The 20,569-nt window shown below is 41.3% G+C and overlaps 1 protein-coding gene across 1 annotated transcript; it reads left to right on the forward strand.

Moving 5' to 3' along the window:
* The first annotated feature begins 168 nt into the window (after positions 1-168).
* On the forward strand, positions 169-20,569 carry chd1l (chromodomain helicase DNA binding protein 1-like). The gene is made up of 25 exons (XM_080879109.1): positions 169-368; positions 580-692; positions 1,204-1,310; positions 1,397-1,508; positions 1,614-1,645; positions 2,167-2,248; positions 2,337-2,499; positions 2,682-2,837; positions 3,537-3,629; positions 3,777-3,873; positions 4,007-4,080; positions 4,249-4,359; positions 5,601-5,715; positions 10,699-10,852; positions 11,010-11,199; positions 13,045-13,190; positions 15,057-15,220; positions 15,321-15,517; positions 16,404-16,502; positions 16,591-16,661; positions 16,897-17,011; positions 17,785-17,893; positions 17,974-18,201; positions 18,392-18,476; positions 18,662-20,569. The coding sequence occupies exons 1-25, from the start codon at positions 275-277 to the stop codon at positions 18,782-18,784; spliced, it is 3,030 nt and encodes a 1,009-aa protein (XP_080735235.1). The 5' UTR covers positions 169-274; the 3' UTR covers positions 18,785-20,569.

The following is a 20,569-nucleotide window of genomic DNA, read 5'->3' on the forward strand; positions in this document are numbered from 1 at the left end:
AATTTAAAAACAGTTTTCCCCTTATATTCTGTAGTTGCATTTATGTTTGCATATATTTCCCGTTTTCCTAGCAAAATATAAAGAAATGAGCGTTGCTCAAGAAAGAAAACAAACTTTTGGCGAAGTTTAAAAAACCGCGCGCCTTTCCGTAGCGTCACGTGACCCAGTCAGGAAGCATAAACTGCATGAAAACAACAGTGGGAACTCGCATGTCTGTACATGTCTCCGATAAAGTCGTCTTTCGTATAAATTATAGTCCTGCCGGTCAGCAAACATGTCGGACATTTTGGTGAGAATAAAAAACAGCATCGCGGAGAAAAAGAAGGCGGATGTTGCTCAAAGTGACCTGAAGAAATGGGGATTGAGAGGTAGAAAGGCTATTTTTAACCTGGACGACTGACCTGCAAAGTACATACAAACTTCAGGCTGTCTTCACTCATTCACAGTGACATGGCGTTTTCTGTGGATACAAACTAAACGCACTTAGAGCAGATTAATACACTTTCAGCGCCGTCCTACATGTAATTTTCAGAGATTATATTAAACGTGCTCCAGCGGTGATGATCTTTCTCCTCACAGGGATACAGCTGAGACCCTACCAGCTGGACGGGGTGCACTGGTTAACTCAGTGCCTGAAGAACCAGCAGGGATGCATCTTAGGAGACGAGATGGGCTTGGGTAAAACCTGCCAGGTATGACATCATCTGTTTACCTGTAATCCAGAGCCCTGGCATGGCTGGACAGTTTTTATATAGGCGGTGAGGCTTGGAGCATCTGTTACACTGGGGGTGCCCAGAAGTTGATTCTAAAAAGCCTCAGTGCCATGTGACATATCAATTGTGCCTTTCGTTATATTTTTTATAGCACTTTTCTGTCACTTGGACCTAACGTGACATTTGTATAATTACTATAATTACATTTATTTTAATGCAGTTTTTCTACTCCATAGGCTTACACCTTTATAACATTAGCATACACTGGATCAGAGCCAGTGCTCTTCAAAGTTAAGCAATGTTTCTCTGAAGAGAGATTCTTGGTTTCCAAGTGGCTTGTTAGACAAATTACACACTTTGCTTCAATTGAATGAGAAGTTTTCCCCTTATGTGTCACACACTCATGAATCTGACCATTTGGGGGCTGCTTTATATATGGCTTATTATTTACATGTTCTAACGGTGTCCTGGTCATCATGTATCCCTTCAGACAATCTCTCTGCTGGTGTACATGTCAGGGGCTCTCAGGAAGAAAGGACCATTTCTGGTGCTGAGCCCACTCTCTGTCCTGGAGAACTGGAGGAATGAGTTGGAAAGGTGGAGCTACATTAATCAGTAATTGCATTTCATTTGATAATGTGCTTTTAGCGCTGTCTGTAAACCTGTGTGTGCCTCGCTTTCAGCTTCGCTCCCTCACTGACGGCCCTGGTTTACAAAGGAGACAAAGAAAGGCGGACAGAGATCCAGCAGGAGGCGAACTCTCAGGACTTCCATGTTCTTCTCACTACATATGAGGTCGGAGGCTATTAAGTGAAAACAAAACAGGATAAGGTTTCACCTTTGTTAAAACTGATATATATATATATATATATATATTTTTTTTTTACCTGTTATTTCCAGCTGTGTCTCAAAGATGCTTCATTCTTGAAACGGTGAGTTTGTACTTATTCTTGATCTACATAAACTACTCTGGAAGCAATGTACTGTGAGGAAAATTTAACTGTGGGGTCCTAATACAAGTTTATATAGTTTTAAGCAAGAGGTGACAGAAAAAAGGACCAGTACCAACAGAGATATTGCTTTTAGGTCGCTCTGTGTCGGCTCTTCCCGGCCTTCACCCAGTAAGATCGGCTTAAACTGTAGTTATCTAGGTTAGCGACCTGTATGCCTGAGATGATCATGTTATTCTAGCCACACTACAAAACCAAGACTAGAAAAAACTGTCACAAACAAAGCTTTAATATTAGTCTGAAGCCTGTGTGTCTGTAGTAATCTACAGAGATTATTAGAGAGGGGTCATTCTTTTAAACGTGAGCCATTTTTAATATAAGCAATCCACCTTTGTATCAAATTATATGTGACAGAAGAAAAGGAAGAGAATAATGGTCTTTAAAGGTTTGTTCACTGAGAACAAAGTTTTCATGTGCTGATATTTCCCTGATCTCTTCCTCAGGTGGAAGTGGAAGGTGCTTGTGGTTGATGAAGCTCACAGGTTGAAGAATCAAAACTCGCTGTTGCACAAAACTTTGACAGAGGTACTAAGCAACACCTGGTTTGGGCAGATTTCTTCATTGTCTTTCCCTTGACCTCTTAAATCAGTTTGTTTGTGTTCTTCTCTTGTAGTTTTTCGTGGGATTCAGAGTCTTGCTGACAGGGACTCCCATTCAGAACAACCTGCAGGAGCTCTACTCCCTGCTGAGCTTCATCCAGCCCAATATCTTTATACCAGAAGACACAGACAGCTTTGTCAACTCTTACTCTGATGTACAAAGTCAGCCTGCGTTGGGTACGATACATAATTATAGCATAACAAAGCATAGCTTACATTCAGTGTTATTTCTGAGTCCATGCGTCTCTCCATATCCAAATAAATGTTTTGAAATATAATGGGTGAATATTGGTCACGAAAAAGTGGAGTACAGTAATGCACTGTAGGAACGCTAACCATGAATCTTATTACTTTTATAGCTGCTGAGCTCCAAAGCATCCTGGAGCCCTTCCTGCTCCGTAGAGTCAAGTCTCAGGTGGCCGTCGATCTGCCCAAGAAAACCGAGCTGGTGGTTTATCACGGCATGTCCGCTCTGCAGAAGAAATACTACAAAGCTGTTCTGATGAAGGATCTGGGTGAGACTTGGGCGCTATGGTGTGCTGTGTCATTTATAAATGCATTTTCTCTGCAGTACTTACCCTGCCTCTTTACTTATAGCATTAGCAAGAAAGCACCAGCTCAGCTTATCACTGATTTTTACAGTTGGCATAACAGACACTAAATCCTGACTTCTCTCTATCAGTTCTCTCTATTTTAGAGTTGGTTTTAAGGTTTTACTCATCACCTTAAAGAACTTCTGGGTCTGGTCTCCAGCTGTGTAGGAGAAATGTGCTATTTTTTTGTCTGTTCCAAAGTCGATGAATAAACCTGAAGGTGATCAAGGCACGAATATTCTGAGCTCTCATGGTTGCTTCATAGCTTTTATTATTAGTTTACTAGTTTTACTAGGGATGTTCCTGGCAACTAATTTCTCAGTCAACTAAACGAGGAACAAAAATGAGACTAACCAACTAGTCTACATCTAAGAAACACTCGGGTGTTAAGTTACATTTGAGAACCACCAAAAACTCATAACAAAGGCATTTTGTTATGTCCTTATGTCCTTGTTTCATGTCTTATAACTTTACACTGATTTTGTTGTTGTTTGATTTTGGCTTTTTCCACTTTGTAGGCTGTTTTTAAAGGTGCCAAGTGGAAATAATAGTTCTAATAGTATCTGTTTAGTGGCATCAGTCATTTGTAAATTCAATCTGCTTCTAAAACTCTTCTTTCAGAGGCTTTTGGAAATGACCAAGGCAGCAAAACTCGGTTGCTGAACATCTTGATGAACCTGAGGAAGTGTGTTGACCACCCTTATCTGTTTGACGGTGAGAGGTGCAGAGTGATGATGTAAAAAAGACTGGCTTTAGTTCTCTCTGCTACAGGAAAGACCTGAGGCGTAGGTGTGTTTTCAGTGGGACAGGATAAAGCCGCTTCCATTACATTCTATGTTTGTGTGTCTGTTTCTTGGATAGGAGTTGAGCCAGAGCCATTTGAGATGGGGGAACATCTCATTGAAGCCAGTGGAAAACTTTGTCTTTTGGACAGCATGCTGACATTCCTCCACAAAGGGTTTGCTGATGTGTTATTTGGCTCCACCTGGTGGTTTAGTGCGGCATTGCTGTAATGCTGTGATATTCTAAGTCACATATTCGTCTTTAAATTGAGTCTTACAATATTTGTGTTTTCATATCTGTGGTTGAAGGGGCCATCGGATCCTGCTGTTCTCTCAGATGACGAGGATGCTCGATATTCTCCAGGACTACATGGAGTACAGAGGTGAGTGAGAGTGAACATGAGGGGTTATTGTTCATTGACTTACTATTAATTGTTCTTAATGGCATGAATTAATTAGTAATTATTCTCATTCTTCATAATGGCAAACTTGAAAACCATTTGATTTATTCTTAGTTATAAATAAATGCTGAATTCAGCTTTTCTGTTCAGGTTACAGCTACGAACGTCTGGATGGGTCAGTCCGAGGGGAGGAACGAAACCTAGCAGTGAAAAACTTCAGCAGCAAAGATGTCTTCGTCTTTCTGCTCAGCACTAAAGCCGGTAAATAAAGCCCTGGTGTAGTATTTTCTTTGATATACTTATATATAAACTCATGTTAAACCGTTTCAAGTAATGAAGTCTATTCAAGTAATTCCTGTGAGTCAATAGCGCAGACTTCCGACTGATCTAAATGTTCAGTTTCAGTCAGGTTCTCCTTTTTTTCCTTTTTTAAAACCCTTTTTTTCACTCAATGAGTGCAGATATTCCTAATATGGTCATCAGAGGCACCGGAGCCCCACCCAGCTGCTGTCGGCAATCAGAAAAAAGGTGGAGGACCTAAAATTACTTGTTTCAGTCAGAGGATGAACTGAGGGGCTGCATTTTGAACTCGTGCAGAGCTGTTCTAGTAGAAGAATGGAAATGCAGAGCTGGGACAGAATAGGTTCTATTTAAGATATTCTTCAGACAAATGTCTGGATCTTTTGCTTTTTCATTTTACTGCAACATAACTAATATAACTCACTGGTAAATGTCACATGGAGAGCCCATACAAGAAGTGGCTGTTATTGGTTAGCCACAGAAAATTTCAGAGGGATGTTTAAGAAGCAGGTCTTTAGGCAGGAGGATGTGGAAAAAAGCTGGCATTTGTTTACAAAATGCAGCTTCAGAGCAAGCTACCACCTCTTCCCTCCCCTGCTACTCAATACCAAATACTTCTGCGCTCTCAGCCTCACCTGCATGGGCAAGAAACGGGTAGACAAAACCTAAATAGTAGATCGGTCAAAGACGATCCTGAAAGAGATCCTGGTTCCTGCTAAAAAAAACCCAAACCTAAATAGGGATAGAAAGTCATCATATGATCCGCTATCACGCACCCCACTGGTTATGATTGGGAACTAGGCATATGAAAAGGGGAAGCAGTAACCCCTTCTACTGTAGACATTTTAGATGCCAAAAGTGCTGAGAGTGCATTTCACAAACAAGACTGTGGCAATTTTTAAGATAACACTTCTGTGAACTCTGCTGTAGATTCAGATATGCAGACAAGCCTGCAAGCTCAGCTTGAGCTGACTTTCTAACACAGAAGTGGCTGAGAGAGGAAAGGGGAGTGATGACAGGAGATAAGAGCTGCAGCAGAATGAAACGCCTGTGTAAATAAGGCCAGCATGTTTCCTGTCACAGATTATGATTTTCTTTAACCTGTTTACAGTAAATGCACCAATCCTACTGTTTCTTTATTGCGTGCACAAAAATCGAGAGCCACAATTTTCAGTTTTTGTTCTTTCCCTCTGTCTTTGCAGGGGGAGTAGGGATGAACCTGACAGCTGCTGACACTGTCATTTTTGTGGATAGTGACTTCAACCCTCAAAATGACTTGCAGGCTGCCGCACGCAGCCACCGGATTGGTCAGAACAGGTGAAGCATACGAGAAATGATTCCAAGCAGGATCCAATCGGTATTTCATTTAGGTGTCCTGAAAGTCGCACCGTTTCGCAAAGGGACGTGCAGCATTGACAGCACAAAGAAGTGGTGAAAACTTCTGCACGATGTCCTGTTTTGCTGAAGAAAATAACTATCTCATTAGGCTTATCTCTAGTTAGGTGTGAAAGAGTACTCCCTGCATGCAACCTAGCTATTGCACATCAATAAGGCTTCATAGGGATGCTTACAGAAAGCAACAAAATTGATGCAGCAGAGCGAGACAAAAATGTTAACACTTACTTTGGTAGTGTTTTTCCATATTTTTATTTTTTCCCATGCTGGGGAACAATGTCTGCGATATCTTTTGATTTATGTCGTAAAAACAAGTTAAACAAGCCAAGATTATGTTGCACACTCATCATTTCACAACCAGCAACATGAGGGCATTGCCAGGAGGTTCTCGTTGAAAGAATTCCTGCACCTCCTGAGCTGTCCTTGGCTGCTTTACTTTTACTCTGTGGTCCAGCTCACCTGAAACCATTTCCGTTGGGTTTAGGGTGGATGATTGTGAGTGGCAGGCCTGAAAGTGTGTTTTGGCTCATTATTAAGAAAAACAATTGAATTTTCATTGAACTTGTTAAGTCTTGCTGTAGTATCATGACTGTAGTATGAGTGCAGAGCTCCCCTTTTGTTTTTCTTTCATGCAGTAACTGTTGTTGAAATAACCGGACCAGTTCAGGCAGTGCAGTTCGTGTATTATGCAGAGACCAGCTTAAAATCGAATGAATTGTTAGAGGTGTCACGTTGATATACTGATCTGTTCACAACAAGCGAGAAAATATTCCACCTTAAAACTTAGTGGTTGTCGCTGTCTCCATTTAGCTTCTTATTAAAGATTATGTGTTATGTTGTTTCAATATTTATATAACCCTTTGTCCTCTGGTTAGACAGAAACTCTATATTTCTTTTAAAGAAATATATAGCTTTTAAAATATTTGTAGGATACGTTGCAAAAAATCAGGTGCAGGGTGGGGATCAACAGGTAGAGCATTCAGAGGTGAGGTACAAATACGGCTGATGGAGAGGGGCATACTGGCAAAGAACGAGATGAGTTCGGAGAGAAAGATATGATCTGTTGTTAGTTATTCGAATATTTTACATATTATAATATTTTGCACATATCTGCAAGTCGCAACACATCACACTACACCTCCAACAGCTGACCTTAAGAGTGGTTTCACCATGAACTTCAGGCGAATGCGCATCAAATCCGACTTTTTTGACCCTTTGCGACCCATATCCGATCACATCATTTAAACAGCATGGCCTACCTGAGTGTTGTCACTGACAAGGTCCATCCCTTCATGACCACAATGTACTCATCTTCTGCAGACCGCCTTTGGGATGTAGTGAAACAGGAGAATCATAGCATGGATGTGCAACCGGCAAACCCGCAACTGTGTGATGCCGTCATGTCAATAAGGACCAAAATCAAAGGAATGGTTGAATCCATGTGAAGTCAACTTGTGTTGCTAATCAGGAAAAGGCAGACTTTCGGTGCCATTAGAACTACTACTGCCTGTGCACAGTGGTCCAAAAGACCTTCCAGGAACAGCCAAGCTGTTTCCTAGAGAACTGATTGGTCAGTAGGCGATAATTTTGTACCTTTTGATCTCCAGTCATAAACCGCTGCAGAGCAGTTTAGGTCTGCAGCATATGTTATCATGGCAATGTACACAAGAACTTAACCGCCAAGTTACCTGGATACGTTCAAATCCTGCTTTGTAGTACACATCTGCGGTCTGCGAAACCATTTGTTCCGGATGTTCCTGATTAATGTAATCAGAGACAACAATAGAAAGTATATTTTTTAAAGTAGCTGACTAAAAACTTCACAGGCACATCTATGAAGGTCATTGCTTTGAATTCAGGTGAAGAAGTAGTTAAGACTTGTTGTCGATTTCTCATAATAATGCTGCCTCTTTTATTATTGTTGGATGGATTGTTATCTCTTCCTTTCAGGATGTTGCAGGTGATTGAAACGTTCCGCAGGCTGTCTTTGGTCCTCGGTCATATTTCACCATTACATGTCACAATTTTTCCTTCAGCTGTCAGCCTTTTTTTAATGTTGCTGTAGTATCATGACTGTAGTATGAGTGCAGAGCTCCCCTTTTGTTTTTCTTTCATGCAGTAACTGTTGTTGAAATAACCGGACCAGTTCAGGCAGTGCAGTTCGTGTATTATGCAGAGACCAGCTTAAAATCGAATGAATTGTTAGAGGTGTCACGTTGATATACTGATCTGTTCACAACAAGCGAGAAAATATTCCACCTTAAAACTTAGTGGTTGTCGCTGTCTCCATTTAGCTTCTTATTAAAGATTATGTGTTATGTTGTTTCAATATTTATATAACCCTTTGTCCTCTGGTTAGACAGAAACTCTATATTTCTTTTAAAGAAATATATAGCTTTTAAAATATTTGTAGGATACGTTGCAAAAAATCAGGTGCAGGGTGGGGATCAACAGGTAGAGCATTCAGAGGTGAGGTACAAATACGGCTGATGGGAGAGGGGCATACTGGCAAAGAACGAGATGAGTTCGGAGAGAAAGATATGATCTGTTGTTAGTTATTCGAATATTTTACATATTATAATATTTTGCACATATCTGCAAGTCGCAACACATCACACTACACCTCCAACAGCTGACCTTAAGAGTGGTTTCACCATGAACTTCAGGCGAATGTGCATCAAATCCGACTTTTTTGACCCTTTGCGACCCATATCCGATCATGGTGTGACAGTGTGAACAGCACAAATCTGATATTTTCAAATCCGATCTGGGTCACTTTCGTATGTGGTACTGAATCCGATACATATCTGATGTTTTAGAAAGCGACTGCTGTTTGAACGGTCACGTCGCATTAAATCAGTCTTCTACGTCACTGACACAAGACAGACGCCAAATATCAGCGCCCAAGAAGACATCGCGAACGCTTCCTGGCCATCCAGTGAAACTGTTTGGAAGACAACGTTGGAGAAACGTGAACATTTTATTTGTACTGTATAATCTGCAGATTCTGACAGAAATCTGCAACTATCCTTTGAAGTACCGCTCCTCTCTAAAACCGCAATAAGGATCATTATTAGGCCATATCTAAATAACTTGATAACTTAAAGCAAAATTGGGAAATGTAAAGTCCGAAACAAGTCTTTATATTAACAGCCATCAGTCAAATAACACTGTTTGGTCTGGGTCTAAACAGAGCGCGTTGTGTGTGACGTCTTCTTTTGCGCATGCGTTTTATTTGTAGTGTGAACAAGCAGACAAAAAAATCGGATTTGATCCAAAAATTGGATTTGAGCATTAAGACCTGCAGTATGAACGTAGCCTAAGTTTCGATTAAATGATCTACTTGGTCTTCATGTCTTTTTCTCTTGTGGTGGTCTTCATTAAAGGGGACATGAAACACTACACATATAAAGGTTATTTATAACACTGAGACCTACTCTCAACTGACATAGATGTAACACTGTCTGTGAAACTGGATTTAAGAAATAAATACCTAAAGTTAAACATCTTTAACACCATCTTCTGTCAGTAAATGACGTTAACCGGTTGGTTGGTTGCAGCTAATAAACTTACATTAGTTTCTGTTAGCTAACTAGTGACAGAACCGATAACTCCAAGAAGAGCAAGGAGACTAAAAATAAAAACAACTAAAAATCAGTCTAAAGGGGTCATTTTTGTGTTGCTACAATGAGTTTTATGTTACGTTGTTTACTTTCACTCTCCGTCTCGTTAGCAGTATCTGGCTCCCCGCTGTTTGGCTAGCTGCACTCAAGGGGGAAAATCGAGCTGTTAGCCGTAATATTCGGGTTTGTTACGCACTTTATAAATGAGGACTGCGTGGAGGTGGAGGAGAGCCTGTTTGATCCAGGTGTGAGGTGATTCACCGGACCGACAAGCTGGTGTTAGAAACTCACATTTTTCCTCGTCTGGCCAAGTAAGGGGCGCAGTCAGCTGATGCGATCAAAACTATTTTATGCAGTAAAAAAATCTTTCTTTTCCCACGAGCACATCCAGTTTACAACATAACAGCACTACATGCACACCACAAACATAACTGTGTTTCTTACTGAAGCACGATTGGATATCCTAACAGTATGTCTGTAGGAAAAGTAGGCCGATGCGTGCCATGGACAAAACAACAATAAAAAATCTGTCACTTTTTAAAATAAAATGTAAATTAGCCTTTATATGTGTTGCGTTTCATGTCCCCTTTGATGGCTTTTGTGACTGAACTTGAAAGGTTTTTGAAGTGTTCTGGACTAACAGACTTTCATGTTTTAAGGTAGTATTAGTCGGTTGTTCTCCTTAACATTGTGGGGGTGTTTGCTGTATACCAACACTGCCTTGGCATGACACTGTCAGTCTGGCATCAGTCAGCTAGACTGCTGACTTGGCTGCCATACTCGGCTCTGACTTAGCCAGTAGATATCAGGTCCAAGAGATCTGTTTACGTCCGTAATGACTGTAAATTTGTTTCAGAACAAGGCTAGATAATAACCCATACTTATCGTGAATTTCAGCAAATGTAGACTCTCTTTTGCGCCACATAGACTGTATGTAATCAAATCTCAGACATGATTGGTTAATAGATCTCCAACCACTGTATATGTACCTACATTTACAGTCTCAGACTGCTGCAGTTGAATTTATATACGTTTATCCTTTCAGTTTGATTCACCTAACTTTTAGTCTATTTTTATTACATTTTCTATTGTATTAATATCTGCATGTCAGTCGTCTGTGAAGCACTTTGCAGTAATCTACAGGAAATGAGCTATAAAAGTAAAGATTAATTGACTGATTGATTATGGGTAGCTTGAGCTTTACTCTATGAATTTAACAATTCTCAACTTAATGGAAGTTCAATGTGATGTTGGGGTTCAATATTTGAATGATTTCCTACAGGCCTGTGAAAGTGATCCGCCTCCTGGCACGAGACACTGTGGAGGAGATCATGTACTCTCGCGCTGTGTCCAAGTTGCAGCTCACCAACACTGTTATTGAAGAAGGCCGCTTCTCTTTACTGGATCAAGCTCAGTCAGCTGCAGGAGGGCTGCAGGTTTGTGAGCTTTAAATCACTGAAAATAAATTCTATCACTGCAGGATAATCCCTGATAATCTCTGAATCCTTCAGTGCTCAGTTTACTGTGTGTCCGCTTTGTATGAAAACCTCTCCAGTTTTCACCTCCTCTGCTCACATTTCCTCTTCGGCACAGCTAAGCGAGATCTTGAAGTTTGGCATTGATAAGCTTTTGTCATCTGATGAGAGCTCCATACAAGATGTGAAACTGGAGAAGATCCTTGGCCTGTCACATAATGGTCATTGGGTGGATGATGAGGACTACTCCCAGCATGAAGAAAATGAAGAGGATGATGAAGGGAAAGGATCTGAAGCTGACGGGCAGAGTATGTTTCATTATAGTGTACATGTTGAAATCTCAAATCACTATGGGCTATTCTTAGTGTGCGAATTTCAAAAACTACTAATATAATGTAACTGGTGTGGTATAGCGAACATGTTGTTCCTGCATGTAAGCGACTCCGTCTTACTTTTGGTTCTTGAACTGCAAACCACAGAGGAGAAAACACCCAAGATTGCTTCTCTTGGGCTCATCACTAGAGGTTGCAAAGAAAACAGAGGAAATCTGCAAATCACTTTAGGTCAGGAGTGACAAATTTAGTTTCACATAGGGCTGCAAGAGAAAATGAGAATCACATTGAGAGTAAGACAGATAAGTGTTCAAATACAGTCCTATAAAAATAAAAAAGGTAAAAACAACCTTACTTCTTCCATAGGGATTAAAAGGGTACATTGCAGCCAGGTGCTGCTTATCGAATGTAGTATAAAAGCAGAGATTTTACCAGTTTTCTGTTGTGGTATATTGAGGTGTGTGTTAACACAATGCCACAGCCTTTCCAGGAGTGGATGTCCCAGTAAATTCACCTTGAAGTCAGACAGTGCAAGGCTCAAAGAAACTGCAAAAAAACCTTGGAGTGGCATCTGAGACTCTACAGGCCTCAGTTAGCATGTTAAATGTTAAAGTTCATGACAGTACAGTTAGAAAAACATGGAAGAATCCTGGAAGGATTACCAGGAGAAAACATCTTCTCTCTACGGCATCACAGCTTAGGTTTGCAAACCTGCATCAGCCCAAACCACAAGACTTGGGCAACAACATCTTTTGACTGAAGACACCCAATTGGAGGTGTTTGGCATAATGCACGGCGCCATGTTTGTCACAAATACCTATTGCATGCTGTCAATCGTGGCGGAGGCATGATGATCCGGGCTCGTTTTGCAGCCACAGCATCAGGGAACATTGCAGTCAGTGACTCGTCCATGAACTCCTCTGTATAACAAAGTATTCTAGAGTCAAATATGAGGCTGGCTGCCTGACCGAAGCTGGGTCATGCAGAAGGACAATGATCTCAAACACAGCAGCAAATCTACGGCAGAATGTCTGAAAAGGTAAAGAATCAAGGCGTTACAACTCAACCTGAAGACCTTCCAAGAACTAGATTATTTTTATATTATATATTAAAACCAGTCATCCCCCCCTCATACAGCTGAAGCCTAACAGCTAACTAACACAGCATGGCATAACTGGCAATGAGTGGGTACTTTTTTTTTCTTTTTTTTTTACCATGAAGAAAGGCCTGTTTACTGATGTGTCATAAAATGACGGCTGTTTTTAAATGATATAATTTGTATCATCATTTTGAATTCAAACACCAGCAGAGATACTGAGTCATGGACAGCAAAGAGGGGCGGGAAGGTGCTCCGTCAAAAAGACACAAATCTAGAGCAAAATAAGTTTGAACCCATCTCAAAGTGACGACTCTGTAAAAGGAAGTCTCACCGCAGCACAGGAAATGAAAGTCAGGGAGGCCATTAAGAAGATGATTTTTCTGAGAAAGTGTTTCGGGTGTAATGTGCAGCAAATTTCATCCCAATAAATTAGATGATTCCATAAAATTTTCCTCACGGGCAACGAGATAAGTTTAAGTAGAGAAAAATGGGCTTTTGACAAAATGAAAGCAGGACAAACTAAATATGTCTTGCCCCCGATGTGATTCTCATTTCTCTCGTGTCCCTTAAGTTTGACACCTCCATTAAAAGCCTTTAAAGAAGCCAGGAGCCTGTTAGTTTACATGCAGATTTTGACCTCCTCTGTGCTTCATCACAGCCGACATAGTCTTTTCTCTCTTTGTGATGATTATCTCAAACCTCTGTCCCCTCTGCTCCTTTAGACCACCTGTACTTCTTTGAGGGGAAAGACTACAGTAAGGACCCCAGCTCTGAGGACCAGAAGAGCTTTGATCGTTTGTTGGAGGAGCAGCTGACCGGGTTTCAGAGAGCAGCAGGAGAGGGACGAGCTCTGCGACACAAAACTGGAGTAAGACGCCCCGACTTTAAATTAAAACAGAATTATCTTTGTAAGGACATGCATCCCACATGAGGTTAGTTATGTATAGACAGAATGCTGAAAACTTAAAAGAAATTAGCCATGTTAGACTCATCGTGGCTCTGCAGTTTAAAGTTAATTAGCAGACGAGGAACACTTGGACGGAGGACACATCCACCCCCATGAAAAATGAAGGGAACACTGTGATGATCACAGTGTAACACAGTCTGTAAGATGTTGGGGACATCAATCAGTTCGGTCCTGACAGACTTTTTTCTAGTTTTGCTTTTTGCTCGTGTCCTCGTCGCTACCACAACATGTGGGCGTAACGATAGAGGTGCAGGCTGGTGGTGTAATGGCGTGCTTTGGGCCCCTAAGTACCAGCTGAACATCATTTAAACAGCATGGCCTACCTGAGTGTTGTCACTGACAAGGTCCATCCCTTCATGACCACAATGTACTCATCTTCTGCAGACCGCCTTTGGGATGTAGTGAAACAGGAGAATCATAGCATGGATGTGCAACCGGCAAACCCGCAACTGTGTGATGCCGTCATGTCAATAAGGACCAAAATCAAAGGAATGGTTGAATCCATGTGAAGTCAACTTGTGTTGCTAATCAGGAAAAGGCAGACTTTCGGTGCCATTAGAACTACTACTGCCTGTGCACAGTGGTCCAAAAGACCTTCCAGGAACAGCCAAGCTGTTTCCTAGAGAACTGATTGGTCAGTAGGCGATAATTTTGTACCTTTTGATCTCCAGTCATAAACCGCTGCAGAGCAGTTTAGGTCTGCAGCATATGTTATCATGGAAATGTACACAAGAACTTAACCGCCAAGTTACCTGGATACGTTCAAATCCTGCTTTGTAGTACACATCTGCGGTCTGCGAAACCATTTGTTCCGGATGTTCCTGATTAATGTAATCAGAGACAACAATAGAAAGTATATTTTTAAAGTAGCTGACTAAAAACTTCACAGGCACATCTATGAAGGTCATTGCTTTGAATTCAGGTGAAGAAGTAGTTCAGACTTGTTGTCGATTTCTCATAATAATGCTGCCTCTTTTATTATTGTTGGATGGATTGTTATCTCTTCCTTTCAGGATGTTGCAGGTGATTGAAACGTTCCGCAGGCTGTCTTTGGTCCTCGGTCATATTTCACCATTACATGTCACAATTTTTCCTTCAGCTGTCAGCCTTTTTTTAATGTTATCAAAAGTGAATACCAGTTAAAACCTATTTTAATCACAAGATTCTTGTTGCCTTGGGTTTTTTCCCTACCACACTCAGTGTTGTAGCTCCTATGGGACCGGGTTGTTAACTCTGGAGGAGCTGTAGCTTTAACATCGCTAACGAGAGCATTATAGTTAACGAAAACTAACTAAGCTAGTTTTTGTTAACTTTGCTAAATATTCAAACACTGTCACATTGGTAGATGTGTTTATTGAGAATGGGATCACCGCAGGACTGACAGTCAACAGTTAGAAAGCTTTGTTTATATTATAAATTCTACTTTCTTACATTTTGCGCCTGACAAATATTATCCACCTCAAAATTCTCCAAATACCAAAGCGATTACTGAAACTCATAAAATCTCAACTGAAATTAAACTGCACAAATAAAAAAATGGAAAATGGATCAAATGTATACTCTGGACTGAGCAACATTTAATTGACTTTAATTTTATCTGTGGGTTGATTTGAATGAATATTACAGGAAATCCCAGCAACCACAAAAACCCAGGCTTTCAGTGTTACTTAAAGGATGGATACAAAGCAGCCTCACATGTTTTCTTACGCTGATAATCCCAGTGTTGCAAGCGTTATATGAGTGTGATTTTTCTCGATGGGTTCTCAGGTTTCACTGTCGGTAGCCCTTGGGATTCCAACGAGGAAGAGGAAGCCTGTCACGGAGGCTGAGCTGGAGCTGAGGCGGCAGAGGAGGGAGGAGGCTGCAGCCAAGAGAGCCAAAATGCAGGAGGAGATGAAGAAGAAGCAGGAAGAGCAGAAATACAAGAAAAAGTAAAGATTTATTAGTTTATTTGCTTTTTTAAAACAATTCTGAGACTTCTTTTGCACAAACAGTTTTTCCCTTTATTTGACTTGTGGGTTCGTTGTGCAGAATGGCCTGGTGGGAGTCCTGTGGGTACAGATCTCGGTGCCTGCCGTCTGTGGACAGTGAGGAAGAGGAGGAAGAAGAGGAGGATGGCAGCAGCATGTGCTCCACAGACTCTGACAGCACGGATATCCACTACGTTCTGGGGGATGTTACTCATCCTCACACTGCCCGGGGAGACGCCATCATCGTCCACTGCGTTGGTACGTGCCCCATTTTTCTTGTTACTTCGTAAACTGACACATTAGAATTTTTTTAATTCAGTGTGCGCTTTGTAGGAACTATAGATGGATATGGACATTACATGATGTCACCTTTCGGTACAGGTACAGGTGCTAAGTAATAAGCTAAGACCAAGAATTATTTTCACCAGAATTAAAGCACAAACTTCAGCTCCTCATATGGTCTGGTGAGTAAAACATATGATGTGCATTGGATTAAAAATCCTCCAAAAAACACCAACAGTGGAGAGGTTGAACCTGAATAAGACTGTCAGGACAGCTGTCAGTCACAGTAACCACATCCTTAGCATTAAGTCTCTCAGTTTTAGGAGGCTACTAGATAATTACCTGTTATTACAGTGTGATACACTAAAAGCCCTGACTTATAGTGCAAAAGTTAACAAAAAAGTACAAAATTGATCATTTTCTTGTGCAAAGCAAATAAGAACTACTGAACGACTCACTAATGGAAATAGGAAAGAAAAAAAAAGTCTGTTGAGCAGACCCTAACCAACGGTTTCTACCTTAGAGAAGCTGATTAATGCCAACATGGTGCCAAACAGGCCTCTGTAGAGAGAAAGATTTATCTTACACAAAAGAGAACTAGATCTGTACCAGTTGCAGCAGGACTGAATGTTGGATTGCGTAAAAGAACCTGGTGTGAAAACTTTGATGTCGTGCAAAGTCTTAATTAATACCTTAATTTATCAGTTCAAACCAAAACGACTGGCAACATGTCAGATGGTAACTTTGCCACGATATGATGCAGGTGTGGCTTTTAATTCGTGTTTGGTGCCCCTTGGGCACAATAAGTTTGAAAACCAAACCACGGCATGTGTTATTTACCAAAGTAGTGATTCCTGTGTAGATGACTCAGGTCGGTGGGGAAGAGGAGGTCTGTTTACAGCACTGGAGGTGAGATCAGACGAGCCGCGAAAGCAGTATGAGTTAGCTGGAAAGATGAAAGGTAAGATTGACAGTAAAAAAGCATTTTATTTCTTCTTTGGTGGTCTGACTAAAGAATGAGTCACAAAATTAAATATGATTTGTTTCAGATTTGGATCTTGGAAGTGTGCTTCTGTTCCCAATTAATGACAAACAGTCCAGATTGAACAGCCAAGATCAAGTAGGTTCTGGTTGAAGAACTCTGCTGCATAAAACACCCTGAATGTCTTAAAAAACATGCTTGTTTCACAATATTTTTTGTTTCTTTGCAGTAGTAGTGATCAGTTGTGTGATATACCTGCTTTGGGTTAATGTGTGGTGACAGGCTTGCAAAGCTGTGAGGAACAGCACTCAGTGCCATGCAACAGTGATCAGATAATGTGTTGATCAGCTTCCATCTCCTTCCTGTCACCCAGTTAGCCCTAATAGTGGCACAGCAGCGAGACAAAGCCAACAACTTGTCTGGGATCTTTCTGAGTGCTCTGGATGAAGGCCTGAAGAAGATTTACAAAGCGGCCAAAAGAACCATGGGTGCAGTAAAGCATTTCATGCTATTTTAATACAAAAAAGTGTGAAATGTCTTTTTTTTGTTTTCATGTAGCCTGAGACTGGTGAAATTGTGAAAAAAGTCAAGTCAGCAGTGCTCACATAAACCCTTGTAAAGGTTCGAATAATAACCGAACACCTTACAGTAATAACACACCTTGAAAATGATGCGTTATTACTGTAAGACCTGATTGGCAGGATTTACAGGACGTGCTGTGTGCCATCTGATGTGTGCACGCACAAATTCTTACAAACACAACTGCAGAAGAACAACCAATGAAGCGGGAATTTATATTTCCTCTAGTTATGTTGCACGCTAGATGAACTGATTAAAAGACTTTGCACTCGCTGCTTTTGCTGTTTGTGCCCCAAAATCAACCGATACCTTTAAGAAACTCGTAAAGACGCTTCTTAAATCTTACATTTAGTAATCGAGGCACAGCTGTGCACATTATCAAACCAGGTTTGTTTTCTTTCTCCCTCTCTTCTCTCTTTGGCTCAATAGGTCTTTATTGCAAATACTCTTCTTTTTTTATGCCTCTTAAATTCTTTGTGACTTGATTATTATTTCTCCTCATGTCCTTTGAACCTTTACACGTGATACTGGGCTACAAATAAATTGGCTTGACTTAATTCTCATTCACCACAGTGTTTTCTTATTGTTGTAACCCTCTGCACTAAAATACTTTCAATGGTAAAGACTGCAGGAGGCTACTGCTAACAGCCACTAACCCTTGTTGTCTTTTTCCCACACAAAGCAAGTGTTCATCTTCCACGTATCGGTCACGCTACCAAAGGTTTCAACTGGTACGGCACAGAGAGGCTCATCAGGAAGCACCTTGCTTCCAGAGGCATCCCCACATTCATGTATCTTTTAGTGCTTTCAGAGCATGGACTCAGTAGTAGTAGTTGTGATGTCTGTAATCTTCTCTTAACCAAACTTTCAGATACTATCATAGCAGAAATGTCAAGAACACAGCTATACCCCAGACATCCACTTCAGCATCCTCCCCGGGGCTACAGTTGCAAAATTCTGATGACACCGACTCTGCAACCTCCGGGCCCTCGGCTACACTCCAGAGCCCTGCAGACCTCCCTAGTTTCATGAACGGGGTCCGTGTGTTTTTCTACAACTTGCCTGCATCAGAGAGGAAGAGGCTGGCCCGCTATCTTATCACATATCCTTTAATACTGGTTGCCACAGCTTGGTGTTTTAACAGTTACTGTCTCCTGCGTGCTTTCATCTGCGGCAGTTTGTGTGGTTTTGTTGAGAAAAGAGCCCGAAAGCTTAAAAGCCACAATTGCGAACTACAGAGGTGTGGTACGATGCTCAAATAATGTTATAACTCCTCCTTAGCTGAAGTGCACTTATGATGGAGATGAGGAGGAGATCATGAGTCCGGATGTCACCCACATAGTAGCAGAGGTGGAGAACAACATCCACTCACAGGTTAGTGTCATGGTAACTCTCACTGATGCTTATCTGACGTTTGACATACATAATCTTTTCCAGTAATGTTTATTTGTCGAGGTGGGGCGGAAAGAGTTAGGAGGCATTTTCTTGAGGCAGATTAAATTTCTTTAGGTTGTAAACGATGTAAATTAAATACTATCTCTTTGTTTTGTTCGAACCAGGAGCTCCAGGATCTGCTGCGTCAGTACAGTCAGGCTGTTCCTGTGCAGAGGGCCTGGCTCGAGTCCTGCTTTTCCAAACAAACAAGAATCAACACTGCACAGTACCTACATAAGCTCAGATAACACACTGTTTTATTGGTGTGTTTTTAAATTACGTCATTAAATTGTGCTTCGTCACAATGAACTCTGAGTTCACTGTTGGATGCTTGACACATAGTGCAGATCATTTGATAGCTATTAAAATTGATTATCTTTAAGCAGCATAAGGAGTAAACGAACAACAACAAAGGAGGAGGTTTGATGTGTTTTACATAAATACATTACTAGGTTTAAAAGAAATATAAATGACACAAAATCATTCATACACCTAATTTTGTCAATTCAGGCTCACGGGGCATAGCCTGTCCCAGCTGTCATCCCTCGACAGGGCACCAGTGCATCATCGGGCCGGCGCACAGAGACAGACAACCATTCATACCTACTGCCAATTTACATGATTCCAAACATTCTTTACAAATAAATAACTGCAAAGTGGGGTGTGCGTAATTATTCAGCCCCCCTTTGGTCTGAGTGCAGTCAGTTGCCCATAGCAATGTCTATGGGCAACTGAGAGAGACCATAGAGACCTGATGAGTGCTAATGACTAAATAGAGTGCACCTGTGTGTAATCTAAGGTCAGTACAAATACAGCTGCCCTGTGACGGCCTCAGAGGTTGTCTAAGAGAATATTGGGAGCAACAACACCATGAAGTCCAAAGAACACACCAGACAGGTCAGGGATAAAGTTATTGAGAAATTTAAAGCAGGCTTAGGCTACAAAAAGATTTCCCAAGCCTTGAACATCCCACGGAGCACTGTTCAAGTGATCATTCAGAAATGGAAGAAGTATGGCACAACTGTAAACCTACCAAGACAAGGCCGTCCACCTAAACTCACAGGCCGAACAAGGCTGATCAGAAATGCAGCCAAGAGGCCCATGGTGACTCTGGACGAGCTGCAGAGATCTACAGCTCAGCTGGGGGAATCTGTCCATAGGACTACTATTAGTCGTGCACTGCACAAAGTTGGCCTTTATGGAAGAGCGGCAAGAAGAAAGCCATTGTTAACAGAAAACCATAAGAAGTCCCATTTGCAGTTTGCCACAAGCCATGTGGGGGACACAGCAAACATGTGGAAGAAGGTGCTCTGGTCAGATGAGACCAAAATGGAACTTTTTGACCAAAATGCAAAACGCTATGTGTGGCGGGAAACTAACACTGCACATCACTCTGAACACACCATCCCCACTGTCAAATATGGTGGTGGCAGCATCATGCTCTGGGGGTGCTTCTCTTCAGCAGGGACAGGGAAGCTGGTCAGAGTTGATGGGAAGATGGATGGAGCCAAATACAGGGCAATCTTGGAGGAAAACCTCTTGGATTCTGCAAAAGACTTGAGACTGGGGCGGAGGTTCACCTTCCAGCAGGACAACGACCCTAAACATAAAGCCAGGGCAACAATGGAATGGTTTAAAACAAAACATATCCATGTGTTAGACTGGCCCAGTCAAAGTCCAGATCTAAATCCAATCGAGAATATGTGGCAAAATCTGAAAACTGCTGTTCACAAACGCTGTCCATCTAATCTGAGCTGGAGCTGTTTTGCAAAGAAGAATGGGCAAAGATTTCAGTCTCTAGATGTGCAAAGCTGGTAGAGACATGCCCTAAAAGACTGGCAGCTGTAATTGCAGCAAAAGGTGGTTCTACAAAGTATTGACTCAGGAGGCTGAATAATTACGCACACCCCACTTTGCAGTTATTTATTTGTGAAAAATGTTTGGAATCATGTATGATTTTCGTTCCACTTCTCACGTGTACACCACTTTGTGTTGGTCTTTCATGTGGAATTCCATTAAAATTGATTCATGTT

The sequence above is a fragment of the Rhamphochromis sp. 'chilingali' genome (genome assembly GCF_963969265.1).
Source record: "Rhamphochromis sp. 'chilingali' genome assembly, chromosome: 3".
Lineage (NCBI taxonomy): Eukaryota > Metazoa > Chordata > Actinopteri > Cichliformes > Cichlidae > Rhamphochromis > Rhamphochromis sp. 'chilingali'.